The sequence below is a fragment of the Vicia villosa genome, unplaced genomic scaffold, assembly GCF_029867415.1.
Source record: "Vicia villosa cultivar HV-30 ecotype Madison, WI unplaced genomic scaffold, Vvil1.0 ctg.002268F_1_1, whole genome shotgun sequence".
Lineage (NCBI taxonomy): Eukaryota > Viridiplantae > Streptophyta > Magnoliopsida > Fabales > Fabaceae > Vicia > Vicia villosa.
Window position 1 is genome coordinate 88,483 of NW_026705880.1, and position 26,147 is coordinate 114,629.

General features: G+C 35.2%; 2 protein-coding genes across 3 annotated transcripts; both read left to right on the forward strand.

Moving 5' to 3' along the window:
- The first annotated feature begins 4,743 nt into the window (after positions 1-4,743).
- LOC131638332 (disease resistance protein RPV1-like) lies at positions 4,744-11,158 on the forward strand. 2 transcript variants are annotated; one of them, XR_009294645.1, is made up of 6 exons: positions 4,744-5,518; positions 5,615-6,737; positions 6,870-7,175; positions 7,545-9,125; positions 9,216-9,860; positions 11,023-11,158. XR_009294645.1 is itself a non-coding variant. In XM_058908894.1 (5 exons), the coding sequence occupies exons 1-5, from the start codon at positions 5,043-5,045 to the stop codon at positions 9,786-9,788; spliced, it is 4,059 nt and encodes a 1,352-aa protein (XP_058764877.1). In that variant the 5' UTR covers positions 4,744-5,042; the 3' UTR covers positions 9,789-10,886. The 2 variants fall into 2 exon arrangements, 1 of the variants encoding a protein (XP_058764877.1); XM_058908894.1 differs by lacking the exon at positions 11,023-11,158 and having other exon boundaries at positions 9,216-10,886.
- A 194-nt stretch (positions 11,159-11,352) lies between these two features.
- On the forward strand, positions 11,353-13,757 carry LOC131638333 (phenylacetaldehyde reductase-like). Its single transcript, XM_058908895.1, has 6 exons — positions 11,353-11,484; positions 11,610-11,779; positions 12,043-12,234; positions 12,319-12,481; positions 12,743-12,926; positions 13,057-13,757. Exons 1-6 carry the CDS (start codon positions 11,364-11,366, stop codon positions 13,199-13,201), a joined length of 975 nt encoding a protein of 324 aa, XP_058764878.1. The 5' UTR covers positions 11,353-11,363; the 3' UTR covers positions 13,202-13,757.
- The last annotated feature ends 12,390 nt before the right edge of the window (positions 13,758-26,147 follow it).

The following is a 26,147-nucleotide window of genomic DNA, read 5'->3' on the forward strand; positions in this document are numbered from 1 at the left end:
TTAATTAAATAATCAAAGTAATTACAACATATCAATCATTATCAAATGGGATGTTACATCGAAACATCATACAAATATTGCTCAGGTTTTAATTCAAAGATATATAACACATATAATCCATATGAATCGACAAAAAAGCAAGCATAGAATTCAACTTCAGTTCATTAACGCAGCAGAAATAAGTCAACACAAGAAACCATCGTCTCATGCAATTTAAAATAACATTTTCCCAACATTCTCTGTTCTTTGTTCATTAAAGTGTTATGTGTCTGATTGTTGTCGTGTTATGTTGAAATGTGACATCTCATGTTTGTTGGAAAATTTTTGAAACTATGCTTTTATTATAAATGCCAGGTAGAAAATGGGGTGTTACATTAGTGGTATCAGAGCAGGTCGGTCCGTCCGGCCAAGTTGTCTAAAGTTGTTTATCCCTTAGTGTGCGACAAGTGTGGGAACACTGTCGGTACTTGTTTTTTTGTTTACAGGAGTTGTTGAAGAAAAGTGGGGGAGAAGCTTTGCTTCTCGGATATGTTTCAGTTGCAAGTTTGCGAAGAGAATTGTTATCTTGGTGTTTCGGAAATTGAATTTCGGCGAAAGGATCCATCTCTTGAGTTATACAGAATTTGGGAGCATGGGATATGTTAAGAGTTGTTTGGAATATGTTTAAGTAGAAGAAAAATGAGTTTCAGAGTGAAATTTCCGTAAGCGAATCGCAGGAAAATTCAAAATTATTGTAGAACTTCAAAATTTCATAACTTGAGTTCCTGATGTTGGATTTGAGTCCCATTTAAAGCGTTGGAAAGCTAACGAGATGAAATTTATTTTAAAAATTGTTTCAGCAGCTGTAGCAGACTTATTTGTCACAGGATGATGTTGGGAGAAGGTGCAGTTTGTTGTTAAGTTTTTCTTTGGAATTAGACTTATTTTTTTGGAAAGTAGATGTTTTAAGTTGGAAAATTATTGGATGGTGATGTTGTAGGTGACTTACAAGTTCTAAAAGAGTGCTATTATAGTCGGTAATGATGGTTTATACTCTATTATGGTTGTCGGTTGTCTATTGACAAATTAAGGAACTGATCACCCTTAGTCTCTTGTTGATAGTAGACGAGATCGTGTTGGATGTTATAAATTTGTCTTGCTATCTTAATGGTGTATAATGATGTTATGTCGCAAAGGTGTTGAAGAATAACATGTGTGAATTGGATATTAAAGTATATTGAGCTGTTATTATGTCAGTAAATTTGTTGTTAAAGTGTTGGTAAGTGCGAAGTTTGAGGATCAGGAAGTTGGATACGAGGTTCGCGTTAAGGATGGTAGTATCAAATAGATTTTCGGGGATGAAAATATTCTAAGTGGGGGAGAGTTGTAACGCCCGATAATTTAATTAATTATTTAATTGAATTATTGGGAGTTTAATTATCGAAGGTGTTGAAGTTGAGAATTTTTGCTTATTACTAAGAAATATTATTTAAATTGATGGATTGATGAAGTTGTAGAAAATAATATTATAAATAATATTATTTAATTATATAAGGGTAATTAAGTGGACTTAGTTGGTCGTGTCAGAAAAAGTAAAAGTGGCAGTATGCAAATATTAGGCCCAATAAAAATATTATTATTATTATTATTTGGATTAAGTTGAATAAAAAGAAATATTAAGTTTATGTTGTCAGTAAACAAAGGAAAGATTTTGAAGGAAGAAAAATAAGGATTGGGAGGAGAAAAAGAGATCGTGGAAAAGTTGTTGCGAAGAAAAAGGGCAAAGAGGCAAAGAACAAAGATTCGACCGGTGGAATAGAGCGATCTTCAATCCAAGGTAAGGGTGGGGTTATTGCTCTATAACCGGGTATATGATGAATAGTATGTGGGATTGGGTTGTTGAAATTATTGTCGTCTGTGCTTGTGCTGTTGTTGTTATGCGGTAAAATTGATATGGAAAATTGATCATGTTAATGTTAATTTAATTGGTAAATTTGGTGAGTAATAGGCTATTAAATTAGTAGTATAATTGAGAAATATTTTGGGATATATGACAGATAATTAAAGGTATTTGACCCTTTTAAAATGGTTTTATTATTACTTGAGTCAGACCATTAACCAATTAAGTTCATAAGAATTGTGAGTAGAGTAAATTAATAGTTGAATATACGTTTGATGAATTAACTTTATTATGTTGAAAAGTAGTTATTATAATTTGTTGATGAGTGTTATTATAATATTTTGAAAAGTTGTTATTAATAATTGTTGATGAGTTGTAGCTATATTATGTTGAAAAATTGTTATTATAATTTGTTGATGGATACTATTATAATATGTTGAAAAATTGTTATTATAAATTGTTGATGAGTTGCTTCTATATTATGTTGAAAAGTTGTTATTATAATTTATTGATGAGTGTTATTGTAATATTTTGAAATATTGTTATTAATAATTGTTGATGAGTTGCAGCTATATTATGTTGAAAAGTTGTTATTATAATTTGTTGATGAGTATTACTATAATATGTTAAAAAGTTGTTATTATAAATTGTTGATGAGTTGCTGCTATATTATGTTTAAAAGTTGTTTTTATAATTTGTTGATGAATGTTATTATAATATGTTAAAAAGTTGTTATTATAATTTGTTGATGAGTTGCTGCTATATTATGTTGAAAAGTTGTTATTATAATTGTTGATAAGTTGCTGTTATAATATGTTGAAAAGTTGTTATTATAATTTGTTGATAAATTGCCGTTATAATATGTTGAAAAGTTGTTATTATAATTTGTTGATAAGTAAGCCGTTAAATATATTTCGGTAAATGATTAGGTTGTTTGTTGTTGATTAATATTGTTGTAATACGTGGTTGTTGATGTATGTCGTTGTTGACATGTTGATATAAGTTGTAGGCTTTTGGCCAACGTTGAAATGTGATGAGTGCCTTTATTTATTGGCACAACGTTGAAGAAGTTGTTGAGTTGTTACTACGTTATTGATATTGATGTTGAAATTGTTGTGGATTTGAGTTGATGTGTATTTCAATTTTGTAGATGATTTTCCTTGTTGATGCATTTATAGCATGTCATTATTATGTTGGCCTGAAATTATGGCACCCATGTTGGCCTGAAATTATGGCATCCACGTTTGCCTAAATTGGCAAATTAGCGACGAAGGCTTATGCCTTGATGCCTCTATTAATTGGATAGATTTTTACGTTGGGAGTTATGTTCCAATGGTACCACATGCATAAGCATTGCATAGAGTCACATGGTTGAATTATGTTATTTTAATGAGTTGTTGTTATATTTTGTTGATATTTTTTAGTTGAAAAGTGTTGCCCTAAAATGTTGTGAGGCGTGGTTTTATGCCTTGATGAGTTGCTTTCCTTGTGTTGTATTTGAATTGATGTGTATATATTTTGGTGAGTTGTTATTATAACATGTTGATGATTATGTGGTTAAATGTGTTGCTCTAAAATATTTATGAGGCATGATTTTATATAATTCGATCTAATATATTATTTATCATCAACCTGTTTATATGGTTTGAGAATCCCACCCCTTCTGTTGTAATGTTGTCCTCTGTTGGTAACGTGCAGGTGAATCAAGAATAAAATCTTAGTTGTTGTTAGTCCAAGTCGGTTCAGTCGCTCTGATACGTAGCACTCGGGGGTTACTTAGTTGTTTATGTTGTTCGTTCCTTGTTGACTTGTTTATGATAATTAAAGATTGAAATTAATAAGTACAATGTTGTTTAAGTTGTTGTTATTAAACGAATATCAATATGTTGTATATGGTAAATATCTTGAGTTCCGCTGCTTAATTAGTAAAAGTTGTTATGTGATCCTCCAAAATAAAGTGTTATGTATCTAATTGTTGTCGTGTTCTGTTGAAATGTGACATCTCATGTTTGTTGGAAAAATTTTGAAACTCTGATTTTATTATAAATGTCGGGTAGAAAATGGGGTGTTACATTAGTGGTATCAGATCAGGTCGGTCCGTCCGACCAAGTTGTCTAATGTTGTTTATCCCTTAGTGCGCGACAAGTGTGGGAACACTATCGTTACTTGTTTGTTTTGTTTACAGGAGTTGTTGAAGATAAGTGGGGGAGAAACTTTGCTTCTCGGATATGTTTCAGTTGCAAGTTTGCGAAGAGAATTGTTATCTTGGTGTTTCGGAAATTGAATTTCGGCGAAAGGATCCATCTCTCGAGTTATACGGAATTTGGGAGCATGGGATATGTTAAGAGTTGTTTGGAATATGTTTAAGTAGAAGAAAAATGAGTTTCAGAGTGAAATTTCCGTAAGCGAATCGCAGGAAAATTCAGAATTATTGTCGAACTTCAAAAATTCATAACTTAGTTCCGGACGTCGGATTTGAGTCTCATTTGAAGCGTTGGAAAGCTAACGAGGTGAAATTTATTTTAAAAATTGTTTCAGCAGCTGTAGCAGACTTATTTGTCACAGGATGATGTTGGGAGAAGGTGCAATTTGTTGTTAAGTTTGTCTTTGGAATTAGACTTGTTTTTTTTTTTGGAAAGCAGATGTTTTAAGTTGGAAAATTATTGGATGATGATGATGTTGTAGGTGATTTGAGTACAAGTTATAAAAAAATGCTATTATAATTGGTAATGATGGTTTATACTTCATTATGATTGTCGTTGTTTATTGACAAATTGAGGAACTTATCACCCTTAATTTTTTGTTGATAGTAGACGAGATCGTGTTGGATGTTATAAATTTGTTTTGCTATTTTAATGGTGTATAAAGAAAATGATGTGATGTTGCAGAAGAATAGCATGTGTGAATTGAATACTTTGTATCCATCTCTCCCCTGAACACTCTCTCTCATCTTTTATTAATATAAAAGTCACCCAAGTCATGGATGCCAAAGTCACTGATCCAGCCCCATTTTCCACACGCCACAGTAGGGCAGAGCTGTCTCTGTCCAACGATTATAGTATGAGCCCTAACAACTGTGCACGTAAACAAACTTTAGTCAATTAAAGTAAAGTAAACGCTACTAAGTCTGCAAAATTTCATGTGCATTTGAGTATCAGAGGTGATGTCGTCCTCTTCTTCTTCTTCCTCCGGTGGAGGAGCTTTCAGGTTTCGTTGGGACGTGTTTTTGAGCTTCAGAGGTGAAGATACTCGCGAATGCTTCACCAAACAACTATATGAATCTCTCCACAGTCCAGGTGTTCGTGTTTTCATGGACGACGAAGGTTTGGACCGTGGGGATCGCATAGATATCACTCTTCTTCAAGCCATTGATGACTCTGCTGCCTCCATCGTTATTATCTCTCCAAAGTACGCTGAATCTCATTGGTGTCTCGATGAACTTGTCAGAATTTTTGAGAGTAAGAGGCTTGTTATTCCCGTTTTCTATCAGGTTGATCCTTCTCATGTTCGGAAACAGTCGGGGCCTTTTCAAAAAGGTTGTACCGATCTTCAAAACAGATTTGATAAAGATATGGTTTCCAAGTGGAGAGATTCTATGAAACAACTTGGCGGACTTGCTGGCTTTGTTTTCAATCACAGGTTTCTCTATTTTTTAATTAATCTCCTATTTTGTTACAATCTTTACTCATTTCTACTCTCATGGATTTTTCTTTTATTTTTGTTTTTGTTTCTTAGTTATAAAGGCGAGCGTGAGAATCTGATACATCTTTTGGTGAAAAGGGTTTGGAGGGAGTTAAGAAATACTCCAATGGTTGTGGCTGAGTTTCTAGTCGGACTCAATGAACGTGTTGACAAGGTGATGAATCTGTTACAACTTCAATCCAATACAGTCAAGGTCTTAGGGTTGTATGGGATGGGAGGTGTTGGTAAGACAACCCTTGCCAAGGCTCTTTTCAACAGTCTCGTGGGTCGTTTTGAACGGAGATGTTTCGTTTCAAATGTGAGACACTCCTCATCCAAAGAGGGGGGTTTGCTTTCTCTTCAAAGCAATATCATTAAAGATCTTTCTTCTAAAGATGGAACTCAGAGTTCTATCGGTGACGGCAATGCTGGTATTGCTACAATAAAAAGAATAGTTCATGAAAATCGAGTTCTGCTAGTGCTAGATGATGTTGATAATGTAAACCAGCTTGATGCTTTGATTGGTAAAAAGGAATGGTTTTATGAAGGAAGCTGTATCATAATTACAACAAGGGATACAAGTGCTTTGCCTGAAAAACATGTCAATAAGTTGTATGAAGTCAAAGAATTGTATGAGGAAGAAGCTTTACAGTTATTCAGTTACCATGCTTTCAGGAAAAAGGACCCTCCACCAAGTTTTCTGGAATTTTCAAAGAAAATTGTATCTCTTACAGGAAGAATGCCATTGGCTTTGGAAGTGTTTGGTTGCTCTATGTGTGAGAGGAGGAGGGTGGAGGAGTGGGAGGATGCTCTTGAGAAGTTGAGAACAATTCGGCCTGGGAATCTTCATAATGTGTTGAAGATAAGTTATGATGGGTTGGATGAACAAGAGAAGTGTATATTCCTTGATATTGCTTGTTTATTTCTTCAAATGAGAATGAAGCGCGGTGATGTGATTGATATATTAAGAGGTCGTGGTTTTAGAGGAGAGATAGCTGTGACATACCTTGTACAGAAATGCTTAGTCAAAATAGGACATGACAATACCTTGTTGATGCATGATCAAATTAGAGACATGGGAAGACAGATTGTTATGGATGAAAACCATGTTGATCCTGGGATGCGTAGTAGATTGTGGGATCGTGCTGGAATCATGTCCGTTTTCAAGAATAAGAAGGTAAAAAATTCTGAAACATTGCCAAATACAGAGTTTGATATATATAAAGTGCTTCTAAAGATACTTTAAGCTGCATGATGTTGTCTTATAGATTATGATAATCAGCAGTCTTCTTCATTGTTTTTTATGTAGGGAACAAGATGCATACAAGGAGTTGTACTAGATTTTGAGAAAAGATTAATAAAGCCTGAAGCAGAGAAATATAACGATGTTATACTTGATAGAAAATCCTTTGAAACAATGGTTAACTTGAGATTGCTTCAGATCAATAATTTGAGTTTGGGAGGCATGTTTCTTCCGGATGAACTAAAATGGCTACAATGGCGAGGATGTCCTTTGGAGTGCATTCCTTTGGACACTTTGCCACATGAACTGGCTGTCCTTGATCTCTCAAATGCCGAGAAAATTAAAAGCTTGAGGGGATTGGAAAGTCACAAGGTACAACTTTTTCTATTTTATGCATGATTTAATCAGGAATGCACAAACTTTGGTGATTGCAACCTTTTTCACAACATATGTTAAACCAGTTTCTGAAATAAGGATATTAGTGGTCTTTTGCACGGCAACAAATACAACACATCCTATCAAATAAGGATATTTGTTATGTTGGGCATGGGTTCAAACCCGCGGTACCCTGCTTCTCTGCACTTCACGTATGTAAGTTTCACCGCTAGGATTTTTTACACAGAAAATATATAAGGCAATTTATGTTCCTTCTTTCCTTTTGCTATATGTACTTAAAGGACTGAAACCTTATAACTTCTACAAGTATAACATCTTATAACATAACATCACATTGTTTGGCAGGTACCAGAGAACCTAATGGTCATTAACCTCTCCCACTGCTTCCAACTAGCGGAAATCCCTGATTTATCTAGGTGTCTCAAGCTAGAGAAAATTATTTTGGATAGCTGCATTAATCTAAAAAGGATTCATGAATCAATTGGTGGTTTGACTACCTTGCGTAATTTGAACTTGCGGCGTTGTGGAAACATCACTCAGCTTCCCGGTGATATATGTGGGCTGAAACATCTGGAGATCCTAGTTCTTTCTAGTTGCACCAAGTTGAAAGCATTACCAAAAACCATAGGCAAGCTTATTTCGCTGAAAACACTTGAGGCTGATGACACTGCTATAGTTAAGCTGCCTGAGTCCATTTTTCGATTGACCAAACTCGAACGACTTGTTTTAGATCGTTGCTCATATTTGAGAAGACTACCAAAGTGCATTGGAAAGTTATGTTCTTTGCAAGAATTATCTCTTAATCAATCAGGCTTACAAGAATTACCCGACACTGTAGGAACCTTGAAAAATCTTGAGAAGTTAAGTTTGATTGGGTGTGAATCTCTCACGGTAATGCCTGATTCTATAGGAAATCTCGTATCGTTGACAGAACTTTTGGCTTACAACAGTGGAATTAAAGAACTCCCTTCCACCATTAGTTCTTTATCGTATCTGAGGATGTTATCAGTTGGAAATTGTAAACATCTCAGTAAATTGCCCGACTCAATGAAAACTTTGGCCTCAATTACTGAACTTAAGTTAAACGGAACACCTATCAAATATCTTCCAGAGCAAATTGGAGACATGAAACAGCTAATGATACTTGATATTGGAAATTGCAGCAATCTGGAATCATTACCAGAATCCATTGGCCACCTAGGATCTCTTACTACATTGAACATAGACAATGGAAATATTAAAGAATTACCAACGTCGATTGGATTATTGGAAAATCTTGATACCTTAACATTGAACAAATGTAGAATGCTTAAAAAGCTCCCAGCTTCTATTGGAAACTTGAAATCTCTAAGTCACTTAATGATAGAGGAAACAGCTATGTCAGACTTGCCTGAAAGCTTCGGTATGCTCTCAAACCTGAGATCACTTAGAATGGCAAAGAGGCCTATTTTAGTTCCCATATCTGTGGAGAAAAATGGTTCTTTTGTGATACCGTCTTCTTTCTGTAATCTGACCTTGCTCTATGAGTTCGATGCTCGTGCCTGGGGATTATCTGGGAAAATTCCTGATGAATTCGAGAAGCTATCATTAATAGAGACTTTAGATTTGGGCCAAAACAATTTCCACAGCCTTCCTTCCAGTTTGAAAGGTCTTTCCTCTCTTAAGAAACTCTCACTGCCAAATTGCACGGAGCTGACTTCTCTCCCCTCACTTCCTTCAAGCTTGATCGAGCTAAATGTTGACAATTGCTACGCATTAGAAAGTATACACAACATGTCAAATTTAGAGAGGTTGGAGGAGTTGAAACTCACAAACTGTGAGAAAGTGGTGGATATTCCAGGTCTTGAATGCTTGAAGTCCTTGAGAAGATTGTACCTGAGTGGTTGCAATGAATGTTCCTCCAAAGTACGCAAAAGACTTTCAAAGGTTGTTATCTCCTTCTATTTGCCTATAAATCCTAATTCAATAAATAAGAAATATGAGAACTAAGCCTTTGATTGTTTATATTTATGACAGGTTGCACTGAGAAATTTTCAGAACTTGAGTATGCCAGGAACTAAGTTACCCGAATGGTTTTCGGGAGAAACTGTCGGCTTTTCTAAGCTCAAAAATCTTGAGCTAACAGGTGTAGTTGTAGGTGTTGTTTTCTCAATTAACCATAACAATAAGAATATTCAAACACATGGAGTGTTTGACGTTCAAGCAAATGTTCTCAAATCAGGCAAACTTACTCTTAGTTCAGGGCTATACATAGCCGGAGTGCCAAGGACAGATGAACCACACATATACTTGGGAAGGTACCATGATTACCATGCATTGGTATCCGATTTAAAAGATGCTGATACAGTTAGTGTGACAAAGAGGAGTCCTCCTTTTGATGAGAGGTTTGAATTGATAAAATGTGGAATTCATTTAATCTTTGAAGGGGATGATGATTATGAGGGAGACGAAGAATCGTTGGACAAAGGCTTACAATCTGTCTCAGAAAGGATGGCCAGGTTTTTTAACACTTATGATGAAGGTGTTGATAACACTTATGATGAAGTTGTTGATGCAACTGAGAGTGAAGATGAGTGTCAACATGAATAGTAGCAGGGAAAAAGAAGAGATTGACTTGTACACATGAATAATGTTTGATCAACACAAAATTTGCTCCTTCAGGTTTTCTATTGTTTTTGGTTTCACATTTTTAATTATAAATTTTGAGTTAAATCATTTGTGAAGTCAAATAAGAATAAAATTGGAGATGAATTCAAGTAAAAAAAAGAGTTGGGTTTAACTTGATTTTACTTCATTTTGTCCGACTTTGAAGATATCAATTTCGTTTTTAGATAGTTTCAACTCGAGTTTGAAAACCTTGAGTGTGATACTCATTACTTGGCAAGAGAAACTGGTAAAAAACAAAAATTGTGCAAATTTTACTTGCCCTTCAGTAATTTCAATAACAAGATATGACTTCAATTACATATTTATTGAGCAATTTCTGTTACAATAGAAAATTATGTGCCAAAATTCCCCATGAAGGTTGTTGATTGCTTGAAAGAGATGTTGGCAATAATTTTTGCTGTCTTCTTCTCCACATCCTTTAACTGTTACAGGCTTCAATAAAATCAAAACTAGTTGATTTGAGTGTGACAACATTGAATAGCATGTTCTGATTTCAGTCTGTAATATCAAAACACAGCTTAGCTTCATCCCAAGGTCCATTGATCTCAAACTTGTACTCCTGAATCCTTATAAGCCAATAAGGACAGACCAAGTTGACAAAAACCAACAAACTAAGTAGCAACATGAATAGCATGCGATGCAGTGTGAACACAAAACTTAATTTCAGGACCATCAAACTAATAGAAAAGCATAGGTGCAAGCAAACAGAATATTTTTCATAGCGCCGGTGCTAGCATCTTTGTTTACTCGTCTGTTCTTGCTCTGCAAGACTTGAATTCAGTTTCAGAGACACCAACGGCGTCTCTGTCAACCACCTTCGCTCAAACCTTGTCTTTCCTCTGACGATACCTAAGGTAGATCCCAACTTATCAATTTAGTTTCCTCAACATGAACTAGCAGTTAATAATCTTAATGTGTTATGAGATTTTCAGTAATCAATTTTTAAACTTTTCCAAAATCTGCTTCTATAATAAGCAATAACGTATACTAATAATCTACTGATGATAATTGATAATCATAACCGAAGTGGAAATTAAACTAACTAAATAGATTTCCTTTTATGGCTTCACACTGCACTAGTGAAACCAAAAAACTTATCTTGTATTTCACTTTATCACCAATTTTGGATTTTAAATGTGTTTTTTTCCTTTTGTAGATAATGAACTATGATATGAATTTCGGTTGGTGCTGAAGTCAAATAAAAAATAGAAAGAAAAAAAGACTGAATTATTGATACACCATGTGCCAAAGCATAATAAATTGACATCTGAACTATGATACCAGAATTATTCCTACTCTCAACATAGTTTAAGGCAATTACTAATAGTTGAATTACCTACTTTTTTTAGCCATAGTTTAAAAGGTTAATTCCAATTAGAAGTATTCGTAGTGTATCAAGGAAATGAAGAATAAATCAGTATATAAAGTATGAATATTCATCTTTTAACATAAAAGTCAAGGGAAGTTCAAAGTTTTTGAAGGAAAAAGAGAACAAGGATGATGAGTGGGGAAGGGAAGGTGGTGTGTGTGACAGGTGCTTCTGGTTATATTGCTTCATGGATTGTCAAGTTCCTCCTCCAACGTGGTTATACTGTCAGAGCCACCATTCGAGATCCAAGTCAGTGCTTCTTTTTCCTTCGGCTTCTTTTTCTTTATATAATAAATTCATCAACATTCTTGTTCTTTTTGTTTCGGTTATTTGGTTACTTTTATGAATAAGTAGTTTTATTGGTGTGAGAACAGGTAATCCCAATAAGGTTGAGCACTTGATTAAACTTGATGGTGCAAAAGAGAGGTTGCAACTCTTTAAGGCTGATCTTTTGGAACAAGGTTCTTTTGACTCTGCTATTGAAGGATGTGATGGTGTCTTTCATACTGCTTCACCTGTTCGTTTAGCCGTAGATGACCCTCAGGTTAATTCTATTCTATTGTTTATAAACAGTTGAATCTGGTGTGCTTATATATTCACACGATGACTTATTTGGCAACTTCAAATAATATCTGTTTATTATTTCTTTATGATAGGAAGAATAAAGGTTTTTTCTTGAACTTCAAATGAAATTTTGGTTCAAGTGATTTCATCAGTTACCTGTTTATTTTTTTGAAATATTTATTGTCTTTGCAAAACAGAGCAGTTGTTAGTATAAGCAATGTTAACTTTTGATCTTTATCTCAGGCTGAGTTGATTGATCCGGCAGTGAAGGGAACTCTTAATGTTCTTAAATCATGTGCAAAATCACCATCCGTGAAACGAGTTGTCTTTACTTCTTCTGTTGCTGCAGTTTTATTTAACTCAAGGCCGAAGAATCCCGAAGTCATAGTTGACGAGACATGGTTTTCAGATCCAGATTTATGTAGGGAATCACAGGTTTGTGAAACTGGCAAATGCGATTTTGATGTGTTTTTTTTGTTGTTGATATGAGATAGAGCCAACTTCTGTTTGTGTTATCAGTTATGGTACATGCTATCAAAGACATTGGCTGAAGCGGCTGCGTGGGAATTTGCAAATGAAAACAAGATTGACATGGTTGTTATTAACCCAACAATGGTTGCAGGTCCTCTCTTACAACCAGAGATTAACGAAAGTGTTCAACCAATTCTAGACATAATCAATGGTAATTTTTATTTTGGGGTATTTGCAACTCGATTGATAATTGTTTTGAAATATTAGTAGTTTGTACTGATATTATACAAGATTACTATGGTTTATGACTAATGAATTTTCTGATGCACTGCTAATGATTACTGATTGATTAATATTAGTGAACTTTTGCAATGTGTGACATATTAACTATTAAGTAATGTGACATTTATTTATTTCGGAAAAGAATTATCTTGTTGCGTAATAGAACAACTCGCGGAATTGTTGAATGCAGGCTTACCTTTTCGAAATAAAAATTATGGATGGGTGAATGTGAAAGATGTTGCGAATGCCCATATTCACGCATATGAGATTACTTCGGCTAGCGGAAGATATTGTTTGTCTGAGAGAATGCTACACTGTTCAGAACTTGCTAAGATTTTACATGATCTGTACCCAACATTACAAATTTCAGACAAGTAAGTTCAATCATAAAGACACAATTTACGGAACAATCTTGTCTCTTTTTTCTGTGTTCTGGTTTAAATGGTTAATTTGTTTTGTTTTTTTTTTTGTTTTTTACTAACATGCAGTCTATATTTTTATCAGGTGTGAGGATGATGAGCCATACATGCCATTGTATCAGTTTTCCAAGGAAAAGATTAACAGTTTGGGAATCGAGTTTATTCCTTTAGAAGTTAGTCTCAAGGAAACTGTGGAAAGCTTGAGGGAGAAAAAAATTGTCAACTTTTAATCCGTCGCGATATCCCACTTAGCAGAATAAAATGTTTTATTGTTGTTGAAAAAAATGTTGACAACATCAAACAATGTTCATTGCATATATATGTTGTTGTGCGCTGCTAAAATTGAAACAAAAAACTAACACATGGAAGGGTATGTTGGATCACAAGTTTGGTTATAGCGGAATAGGAAGGTTTGCCTATTTGGGATTAGCTTGCAAGATAAACTTTTTGTTTTGTTTGGTCTTTTCCATTGCTGGATAAGTAAAGGTTTTATTGATTGTTACCATAGTTAGTTAAAGGCACTCATCATTACTATTACTATCATTTTTATTTGGAATATGAATTATGGGTTAGTTTTAAGGGCATAAATATTTTTTGGACGAGAGGATTTTGAAGTCTTGATGTTGACTCTAATGAGACTTCAGAATCTTATCAAGCAAGTCATTTATATTTGATTCATGTCTATAAGAAGGCTATAAGAAGGCTAATCAAGGAGATTTTAACTTTTTCACTCCCCATTTATATCCAACATCCCCACATATTTCTTTAATGACAAAATGTTCTTACTATTATTTGCTTAGAAATAAATTATATTTATTAAAAAAATTCTTTTTATTAAATTGTAAAATTCAAATTTTTGGTTGTTAAAAATTGTTTTCTATGTAACAATTTTAAAATTTAAATGTTTTTTCGTCTCTATGATATTGATATGATATTGATTCTTTACTCTTTAAATGTTGTAAATGACAAATATTTCAGTCTCTATTTGAAGTATTAGCATGAACACAGACTGTTGGTAAAAAGCATGGTATTATTGTTGTCATTGTTTGTTCTGATACTACAAATGGGAAGCGAGGGAGGAAAGATAAATTGATTATGGATTGTGAGAGAGGAGGAAACTACAAAAGGAAGAATGCATCTGATATAAATAATTCCTTTAAGCTGAATTATGAGCCTGGTGGTGGCGGATGGAAGGTGAATGTTATGTGCGGGTTGTACAATCATAAACTATCTAAGGATTAAGATGGTCATGACATATTGGCCCATCTAAAAGATCATGAAAGACAGTTTGTGAATGACATGACGAAGTACAATATGACTCCAAGGTACATAGTTGCTGCTTTGAAAGAAAAAGATCCAAAAACCTCATGAGTATGTTAACTGATAATTTCGACAATAGTTGGGTCGAAGAATAAATCAAAGCATTTTTGTGCTTTTGGCTTCGATTGAATAAGATGGGACAAAAGCCCAAATTATTAGGATTGAATATTCGTATTCGTTGACAAGATTTAAAAGAAAATTGAAGTCATTTGGATACAACGCATCGAAGACTTGGCGCTCACAAAGAGAAAGAATTTGAATTCGAATTGGACAAGTCATCCGTCCAAGACGCGTGGAAGTTTATTATTCAAAAGGATCATACAAACATCGAACGTGGCATGTTTTTGTAGAAAGACCGTTAGGGTTGAATTAGTATAAATAGGAGTCTTAATGTTAGGCTTCAGTGTGTTCACTTTGTACAAAATACTCAATATACTCAAAGTACAAGCGTAGAGAAAAGAGTTTGCAGAGAATGTACGTATGAAAAACACCATTACTTTCTGTTTCAAAGTTATTTACTTTATCAATACAAAGTCATTTACATGCTTTAAAGTTCCTTTATTTTCAGTCGAAATCTTTACTTAGAAAACATCTACATATCGTCAGGTCTCTTTAATTTCCTGTTGAAACTTTTGTTTCAGTTGTTTAAATCCAGTAAGTCGAAAGTCTTTTAATTTCTATCCTCAATAGTTATAACATTTAAGACTTCTTCAGAATTTCTATCAATAGATTACCGTACACTAAAACATGTATTCTATTGTAAGTATAATCACTAAAACTTAGACACATGTCCTAGGATCAATTTAGTCGATCGGCAAGTTACCAACACATTCAATTTGCAAGTATAATCACTGTAAATAGAGTGTTACCCAATTGTGTATAAAGCTAGAGCTACATACAATACGAGCAAGAGAGGTTTAATAACAGAAATGTAAAATATGTTGATATCTTTTAGACACATTCTGATTCAGTGAATTTGTTGAATATGTTTCATTTGATGTTGATTTTTGAATATACATACAAGACAAAAAATGAAGATTTTAGATTAGTAGAATTTTTATTATATGCATCGTGATCATACAAGACCAGCTACCACTGCTTGAGATTGTTGGTGTTACATTAACAAAGTTGACATTTTCGGTTGGATTTGCCTCTTTGGAACATGAAAGGGAGGAGAACTTCAAATGGGTATTAGGGAAGCTCAAAGATTTTTTCTCTTATGAGGATTTGTTATCGAATATTGTGGTGACGGACCAGGAACTTGCGTTGATGAATACCATGGAAGTTGTGTTCCCAAATTCAACTCATGTGTTGTGTTTGTTCTATATTTCAAAAAACGTTAGTTGAAAGGTAAAGAGTATGTTAAACCAGAAAGACAAGAACATGTCATGGATCTATGGAATAACATCGTGCATTCAAATAGATAAACTGAGCTTGTTGAACACTTGAAGCACTTTGAGACTGCTTTTGCTGATATTCCTTTATTTGTTAAGTTGTGAGCGAAACAAGGTTGACACCTTATAAAGAAAGGTTTGTTGCTTATTGGACTAACAAAGTCACTCATCTAAGAAACACAACAACAAACAAGTACATGAACGTCAGTTTGATGTTATTACATTAATAAACATAATTTAGCATATATTTTCATTTATGGTTTTTAGGATGGAGTATGCTCATTGGAGACTAAAAAACATGTTAACTACAAGCAGGGGAGATTTATGTCGAAGTTGGGATGTTCTGAAGACCATGTGGAAGTTGCATCTAGGTTTAATCAGAGTGTCGTTTCAAAAAACTATTGTCAATATTGAGCATCGGTATAACACTCCATTCTATGCCAACTTGCACTGTTTTGTTTCAAGACAATGCATACAACACATTGGAAAGGAACTAGAAAGAGTAAAATTTGTTGGTGCAAGCCAAGATGCATGCGGTTGCTTCATCAGAATAACACATGGGTTACCGTGTGCGTGTCAACTTGTCGGTTTTTAAATACAATGCAATCTTGTTCCTTAGAATCAATTCATGTATTTTGGAAGAAATTACACATTGAAGAGCATGGGGTCAGTCATGAAGAAAGTGGTACACAGTTGGATTTAGAAGCAGAGTGTGAAAAGTTGAAGACATATCTTAGTACTTTGGATATTGTAGGCTCGAGGGCGTTGAAGAAAAAGGTTAAGGGACTAACACATCCATCCATAACTTATATATTTCCACCGTCGGTGAAGTTCAAGCCAAAAAGAGGAGCTAAGAAGAGTAAAAAGCATCAAGAGAGTGATGTGCATCGTGATCCTTCACAATGGGAGTATGCTGAGTGCTCGCATGGGAGCTAGACTACAAAGAGATCAAGCATAAAACCAACTGAAAGTCAAATGTCTAGTATGCCGGTTGGAAGTTACCCGTCCACCAAATCTTCAAGACATGTTCACTTGTCTCAATTTCCTTATTTCTTACATCCATACATTGATGACATTATTGATGTTGGTAAAGATGGAAGTTGTGGTTTCCGTGCTATTGCAGTTCTACTTGGATGGGACAAAGAGTCTTGGCCTTTGATTCGGACGAAGTTCGATACTTAAGTTCATCAACACCCTCAATTTTTTTCCAATTTGTTCTATTGCATGGTCTCTATAGTTAGGAATGTGTTACGAGTAGAAACTTAGGTGTGCGGGGTATGGATAAATGGATGACAGTTCTTGATATGGGTTACCATATTGCTTGTAGATACAGTGTTGTATTTGTCTCCCTTTCCAAAAAACTTAACATCACATTTTTCTCTCTTCCCTTAGCGCTACCTATGTACATGAGCATGCATAATATCATTATTATTGGTTCTGTTAACAACAATCATTGGGTTGAGTTAAAGTTGAAACATGATTGTCCATTATCTCCCGTCATTGACCGTTGGAGATATAATTATACTGAAGATGCAAAACCTTGGGAATCAACATATGCGAGACGTATTAGGCACCGGGAAGATGAAGTTAGGAAGTCATCCTAATTTGTTTTGTATTCTTATATGTAATAAAATTTTTATTATATGTATATATTTTATCGGATAGTTTTTTTTATCGAGTTAGTTATTCGAAAAAAGTAAATGCAGGAAAAAATTAAAAACTTACCTCACTGACTACTTAAAATTTCATATTTCCATAATTTTTCTGGTACATATAAGTGTAGCAACCAACCCTAAAATTAAAGGTTTTAGAGTCGCCACCTATTCTGAAGGGCGGATAGGAAACCCTATGCAGTTTAGAGATCGGGATAAGTTATTATAATCAGGTTGAGGGAAGGTGTTAGGCACCCTCAACCCTTTCCTATTGGCTTTGAACCTAAGGGTCAAGTTTTATGGCTAAAAGTTAAGGTTAATAGCTAAGGAATTGAATAGGGGAAAAATTGAGATTTTAGGGAGGGGGACTCGCCTTGGTTATCCAATTGCCTACGTATCTCCTTAGGGAGAATCAGAGTCAACGTAGTTCGGGCACAGGGTTGTACGCCTTTGAATTTGAATTGATTGTTTGAAGTTGTTTTGTGCTTTGAAAGGCATTTTGAGTTGCCTGATTGAAAAAGGATGAAAATCCGTAGTGTCGTGGTTTAGTGTGTTTTGAATGTTTGGGCGTACAACCCTGATTTAGTATGTCACCGTTAGATGCGATGATCAATAGATTTGATCAGTATAGCTAACGGATTAAGGGGCATTGCTGGTTACTCAGATCGATAGATTCGATCGTCGCGGGCAGCAAATTAAATGTATTTTAAATTATATATTTTTTATCTCTCGTCTAATGCGACTAATAGATTTAGTCGGGTCAAGGAGAGAATTAATTGATGGTTAGTCGGATTATTAATAAATTAAATTAATCAAAAATTATTTCTCGCCTAATGCGACTAATAGGTATAGTCGGTTCGGGGAGAAAATTAGATTGAATTATCAAAATAACAAACAATTAAATAATTAGAATTTTTACAAAATTAATTAATTAATTTTATTTTTTTTATTTTATACAAGGGGGGTGTGTTTTGTTCAAGTTAGCAATTTTTAGGGTGTGTAAATATCAAAGGGCTAAGCCCATTAGGATTTGGGTCCGCAGGAATCAGGTACGGTGAGGGTGTATGGATCATTGTGTACGAGCAACATCAGGGCTGTCTGATCAATATCCTACGGCCTGCATGCGTTGGAGTTTGAGGGTGCGTGATAAAGTGCTTGCGCAGAATCATGTTCTGATGCAGCAGCCAAGTGGCTATGGTCTTGCCACGAGGCATTCATCCGACGGTGGGGGGAGAGTTAACCCACAAAAAACCCCAAACATCCCATTCATTTCTTCAAACCATTTCTCTCTCAATCTCTCTTCGTTCTCTCCTCTCTCTTCGCTTCTCTCGTCCCAAAACCCAGAAACCCAAGAACGCCGCCGTCGGCCACCCCTTAGCCACCCCATAAATCCAGTTTCCGGTTCAACATCAACCGTGAAACTCAACCTAAACCCCAGATCCTCAAGGATCTTCAACCCAAAACCCAGGTTTTCGTGAACTCCAGATGAAGATCTAATAATCTTCATCTTCAACCTTCAACTCAAGCCCCAAACTCAAGAACCCTACCCTAACCCTAACCAAACGACGAGCCCTAACCCTTGCATCCAAGAACCCTAACCCTTACTAAAACCCAGATTCACAAAACACACAGCAAATCAAACAAATCAAGCATACAGATCGAAAGGCTTAAGCTACGTGGTTCAATTTTCGGTACCTTGTGTCTTTGATTGTTGGATCGTGTGAGTTCCTTTCGCTAATCTCCTTCTTCTTCTTTGTTTTCTCACAGGTTCGATGAAGAAGAATGCACGGCGTCAAGCTTCTAGGGTTCTCTTTCTTTCCAGCAAATCCTCTTTCTTCTAATTTTCTCTTAGGTTATATAGTTAGGGTTTTTATTGATTAGGAAATTAGAGATTTCAATTAGGTTAGTTTTGATTCGTTTGTAATATTAGTTAGAGATTGTAATTGATTCAATCTATTAATGAAATCGGATTTAATTTTGTTCATATGTTCTCCAGATTTGATTTCGATTCAATCTTGTTTTGATTTTATTTTTATGTTAACATTTGATTGAGTTTCTGTTATATGATTGATTGAAGATTTTGTGCAATTCAATTCGTGGGCCTGGGCAAAGATTGGGGATTAGGGTTTCCCTTGGTGGTTACAGCGGCGCCGAGGAAGGAAGGGCTCGTGAGAGGGATGATGAACAGGATCCGGGTCAAATTGACCCGGTCCATACCCTGGTTCGTTTGGCCCATAGTTAGATCCGTGGCCCAATACCTTGATCCGTCCCACTTCTCTCATTATTTCATTGATTAACTTAACTAACTACATTAATAACAATTAAGAAATAATCCTAACCTATTAACAATAATATCAAAACAATAATAATAATATTAATAGTTAATGCTAGCAATTAACAACGATCCTTGATCATAATGACTAACCCATATAATTAAACCCCTAATTAATAAAACAAGATATTAATAATCATTCTACTAATCTTAACAATAATAATCCATAATAATAAAATATATTGATTGTGGTGTCGTTTTCTTTTACCTCCCCGTTTCACTTGGGAGGACGGCACGCTAAACCCTTCACGCGAAATTTGGAAGGAGAATGCGCCCGTGGTGGGATGAATTTTATTTCAGTTCTTCCTACGATATCACACGAACTTTCTTATTGTCCTACGAGTAGGAAAGGGGAAAAAAGATCTCAACTAAACCCTAGGAGTTTGCTAAGTGTGGGGATTTCACCTAGACTAGAAATTCTGGAGTCCGGGAGGTCGGTTATACATAGGGAAGTGTTTAAACACCCTACATATCTGTAGTATTCTACAGGAACCTTCTCTGTGTCATTGTGTTTGTGTTTGCTGCTAATGATTGGGAAAGTTTCTCCTTTGTGTTAGGAGAAGGAATTGAATTGATTAAAGAAAGACAGACAGATAGACAGACTGACTATTTTTTGGTATTTTATTAGCTCGCTGAGATTCCTTGTGAACCTCATGCCTACATATCCCTAGTGGAAGTCAGAGCTTAATGTAGTTCGGGGAACTAACTAGGGAAATTAAATGTTTTTGGTGCCTTGCTTGAAGCTCAAGGTTGAAGCTTGGAATTAAATCTCTGTTTACAGTAAAGGGACATGAAATCATCTCTACAGAGAGGTATTTGTACTATTCTACCACAAACATTTAAAGGAGTGACAGAATAACTGGATTCATTTCATTCAAGAGGGGGACCATACTTGTGTGTGCAAGTATGCCAGTCAGATGCCTCTTAAATGAAAGAAAGATGCTCGTCCAAATTAGGGAAAGTGTACAAGTCTGGGGATGTGCCAGAGCATGTCTTTCAGAGTCCTAAATGGGAGACTTTGATTGAAATTGAAATGTTTGTTTGTTTGAATGTGGTAGAGTAGTAAAAATATCTCTCTATAGAGATAAGCTATGTCTATCTATTGTATGAAAGATTTGACTTTAGCTGGCTTGTATGAGGCCCAAGCTTGAGGCTTTTTGATTGACTTATTAATTATTGACTCTGGGAGATGACTCCATTGAGGATTAATTACAGAGTATTTTTGTGTTCTGTACGAAGCCCAGAATTGAGGCTGACTCTACTTAGGGAGATTCTATTTGTGTGCCTTGTACAAAGCCCAAGGTTGTGGCTAACTGTTGAGGATAATTGAATGAATGACTCTATTTTATGTGCCTTGTACAAAGCCCAAGGTTGTGGCTAACTCTAGCTAGGGAAAACATTATTTTCTGCCTTGTACAAAGCCCAAGGTTGTGGCAGACTCTTAAATAAATGAATTGAGTATGGATGACTCTATGGGGAAAAGATCCTAGGTGTTAGGAATCTTTGACACATGAAAGTATGGTTTATCTGCCTTGTACAAAGCCCAAGGTTGTGGCTACTGAATGATGAAGAACTCACTGGGGAGACTCTATTATCTGCCTTGTACAATGCCCAAGGTTGAGGCTGACTCTTGACAGGGGAGTTTTATTGTTTGGGTGCCTTGTATGAAGCCCAAGGTTGAGGCTAACTGTTTTTGTTGGTTTTGACTCTACTGAGGAGATTTTATTTATTGAAAGACTGTTTTTCTTTGGAAGCTAACCCTTTCCAGGGATTTTGACTCAGCTGGTGAATTTGTCTGTTAGAAGACTGACTTTATCATGTTTTTTGGAGGCTGACCCTTTCCAGGGGTTTTGACTCTTTTGGGGAAATTATCTCCTAAGAGAAATGAATCTTTATTTTTTTGACATTTTTTATTAATTGACTTTGGAGGCTAACCCTTTCCAGGGGTTTATATTAAAAATGAAAGAATGTGTGGAAGCTAACCCTTTCCAGGGATTTTATTGAAATGATGGATTGATTTTAAATTGACTTTGGAGGCTAACCCTTTCCAGGGGTTTTGTTGAGAATGAATGGCAGAAAGATTATCTAATGGAGACTTCTTGTTTAAAGCCCAAGATGAAGGCTGACTCAATGCTGAGGATGACCCAAAGCATGGATCCTAGACTCTGCTAAGGAAGATTGATGAAGATAAGGGTGACAGAGACTGTCCATGTCTCTCATTCCAAAAGGTGTACTCAATGCAAAATTGAGACAAACTTAGCTTGTTTAAAGTCTGGTTTAAATTGGAAGAAACTCACCAGGGTAGGCTAAAAGGTGGCTAAAGACCTGTTCCTATGTTTATAAGAAACCTGATGGGTCCTTGTATACAAGCTCAAGAGGAAGCTGGAAATGCTTTTAAGAAGCCTGTGGGTCCTTGTACAAAGCCCAAGAGGAGGCTAATCGAGGGTCCTTTTTATAGCACAAGAGAAAGCTATGTAGTTTTGAACTTATTTTGGCTCTAAGCAAATGGGTAAGAGGTTTCACCGGGAATAATTCCTCTTTGGGTGGATGTGTCCTATTATTTTGGATTCTAAGGTTTTTGCCAAGATGTTTCACCGGGAATAATTCATCTTGGGGGTTTGAACTACAGATCTCTAATTAGGAAAGAGCCTTCACCGGGAAGACATTCTCAATCCTAGGTCATATTCCTATAATATATATATAGTTTAACTGTCCTAGGGTTTATACTCAAACGTAGTTCTAAACTAATATATGCACAGTTTATATTTGACAGTAATTTAAATAAAGACTGTAAATTGAAAGCTTGTAAAGCCTAACCTGGATGGAGTGGAGGCCATTGAAGAAGTATGTACAGAGCCTCAACAGTAATTTTTGTTGTTTTGTTGATGACAGTTGAATATATGATAAACAGTTAATGGTTTTTGAAAACAGAAGAAGTGAAGATGGACAAAGGTCACATAGGTATCTGAAGAGTTTCACCGGGAATAATGCCCTTCAAATACCAGAAGAATGTTTTGAAAATAGAAAGAAGATTTTGAAAATACAGTTTTGAAAACAAGCTAAGAAGAGAAGGTTTTTGGGACTTACACTCTATTAGAGGCCCAGTACTTTACAGTACTGGTGTAAAAGTAATTTGAAAAATGATTTGGAATGATGCAAGGTTTTGTTGTTTGAAAACCTTAATCATCCGTTTAATCAGAGATTGAAAACAGTTTTGAATATTGACAAAAGTCAACTTAATTAAGGCAAAGATAAAGACTTTTTTTAACTAATTAAGACCTAAACAATTAGGGTTTTATCATAAAATTATTTACAAAGTGATTAGGTTAAAATAAAGTGATAATATATATTTAAAGTATTTAAGAAAACACTTAAAAACATACTATTTTAAACCTAATTAAAATTCAAGAAATAAATAATATTTTTTATGATTTTTTGACTATTCACAAAATAGATATATTAAATAATAGGTGTATGAAAAATGAAGTGAAAATGATTTAATTTGATAGGTGAATTAATTGTGTGAAGTTGTGAAGAAATTTAGTGTGAAAAGTGATTAAAAAAAATGGTTTTGTCACCTAGAGGGGTTGAACTCACGCCCTCCAAGTCATTGGCCAAAACACACACCATCTGGGCTACGCGCGCAGTTTGTTTAAGATGCACATCCAACTTATTATATTTTCAAACAAGTGGCAAAACATTGAAAAATAAATGAAGCAAAAAGTCTGGGGCGAGGGGGATTCGAACCCCAGACTTGAGGCATGATGAGACTAAGGGCGTATGTGTGGCCACTGGGGCAAGTTTGTTCAGTCGTTTATAAAACACCTATCACTCAAAATAAAATAAAATTTGCCCTGAGATTTCAAAAATGGCGCGCTTCACCATCTTCGTCTTCAACCTCAAGTTCTCCATTTTTGAATTTCTGAACTTACTCGTTTCTCAACTATTTGCAACGATGTAAACATGAAACTTGCTCTAAATTCACTCACGATTTTGAATATGTAACTAACATGGATTAATATTAACTACATCTAACTAATTTACCAGAAATCGTGAAGAACCCTAAAATTTCAAAATTAAATTAAATGACTATACTGAAAGATAAATGAATGATGATAGAGGGTTTTCAATCCTCTGATGATGCTGAACAAGATAGAATCGAGCTATTTCACAAAGAGTGCTTAAATTAGAGAGGTGAAGTTCAGAAACTTACCTCTGAAAAATGGAGGTCGTGAGGATGATAGAGACCACCTGGGCTTGAATGAATGATCTCAATAGCTTCCCTGAGACTCAATGATGCTAACTGGATGCTTATTGGAGCTTGAATCCTTCTGAGTTGTTCTATGGACCTCCCTCGATTTCAGCTTCAAGTGAGCATGGAGGGTGTTGATTCTTGAGTTACAGATGAGCTGCAGACATCTGGTTAGCTTCACTATGACCTGAGGAGTGTGCCTGGATGATTGGCTTGGCTCAGAACCTCCTGAATTACTCCATGGACCTCCAACTGCAAATGCTCCAAAGTGAGAGCAACAATGGTGTTCCTCCACTTACAGAAGTGATCCAGGTGCTTGGATCACCTCAAATGACCTCCCTTGAGATGTTAGAATGTTCACTTCCCAAAGATGAGCTCTGGTTTGAAGAAATCGATTCTTCTTGCCAAAGAACTTTGAAAAACAATGAACATGAGAAGAGAAAGAGAAAGCAAGGAATATGGTTGCTTTGGTGTGTTTTCTGAATGAGAATGAGGCCTCTATTTATAGGCAAATGGATGCAGATCAATTGGCTGTGGTGAGCTTGCTTAGTGTAGTGAGTTTGGTTTCTTAGCCATGAAGAAATTCAAAGAATCTCCAAAATGCAATGATGCATTTTCGGGCTAGCTTCCCCTATCCATTGATTCTATCTGATCTTAGGGGACATTTCAGATGCAAAGTGAGCTCCAATTGGTTGATGAGAAGATTCCTTGGGTGATTCATCAATTTGCCATAAATTCACAAAAGTAATCATTACATAATCACATGTTCTTGTTTTTAGAATCTTCTTCAATTCTTATGGCATGGTGAAAATGAATGCATGGTATTGTTTCAGACATGTTATGGGTCGTGTAGCATCCATAAGAGAGGTTATTTGCACAAAATTTGCAAAGTCCAAAAGTGTCCATGACCTATAATTTTACTTCATGAGGCCAACTTTGAACAAGCATAACTCTTAGCTCAAATTGAATTTGGAGAAGGTTGAACACAATTTGGAAAGCCCTAAACATCTACTTTAAATCATTAGTTTATGTCTTCTTCAGAATCATTTGGGAAATTTGTGAAAAATGAGCCCAAAGTTGGATGAAAACTAGGTTAAAACACTTAGAAAAATTTCTAAGTGTTTATGACCTAAACTTCAAAATTTCCAAAACTTCATAAATGATTGATCTTTTGAAAAAAGTTCCTTTGTAAGATGTTGTTTTATTTTGCAAGATCTACAACTTTCATGTTGGAAGTTTTTTGAGTTGTGTAGGTGAAATTTTGAGTTCTCACCATGCCCTCAAAAACCCTAATTCCCGACTTTTTGCTCCTTGGTGAATTTCTTTGAATTTCTTTGGTCAAATGAATTTAATATCTATATATTGATGATATTGATCTTTGAAAGTCATTTTTTGACCAAAAACCTTAAAAGTCAATGATGATCCTTCACAGTTGACTTTTCCCTGACAAAGTGAATTTTTGGGCTTTTGTGTAGAAACAAGATCTTTTCCTCAAAGGATTGATGTAAATGGATTATATTGAGGTAGTAGAGATTCTTGAATCATGTCTTGAGTTTTGGATCCATGCCCTGATTAAAAGTCAACTATCTTGGTGAATTAGGTCAAAACCCTAATTTGTCGACCATGTGAAAATAATGACTGTAGACTTTGAATTGAAGTGTGATGTCCAGTGGATCTTGTAATATGAGATATTTGAAGATGATTGATGTCTTTGAATGATCCCCTGAGGTTTTTTAGGGCTTCCCAAATGTGATCCCTGATTTCAGTCCTTGATAGGCTCAAAACCCTAGTCTGGTGACCTGAGTAAACCTGTACTCAGATGACTGGATGTCTAATCAATCATAGATGAGAAAAATGAAGTCCTTGAGCCCCATGATTGTATTAGGGACTAATCCATGTATTGATTGATCCTTTGCCTGAGTTTTCTTGTCTTTGAACACCCTTGATTGAATGTCAGGCTGCTCTGGGTACTTGCTTTGACTTGATGAAAATCCTGAAGATATGTCATCTCAGGGGGGTCAAAAATTAGGGTATGACAATGATAAAAATGAGATGAATAGTGAAGACTAAATTGTAGAAAGTTGAAAAATGATAAAAATAATATATTAAAAAAACTTAGAATGAGATAGATGGGCCCAAATATTTGGGCCTAAATATTTGCTAATTACACATCTTTATTTAATTAAAGAGGGTTTTATAAGAGGTCAGGTTTAACAATAGGTATGT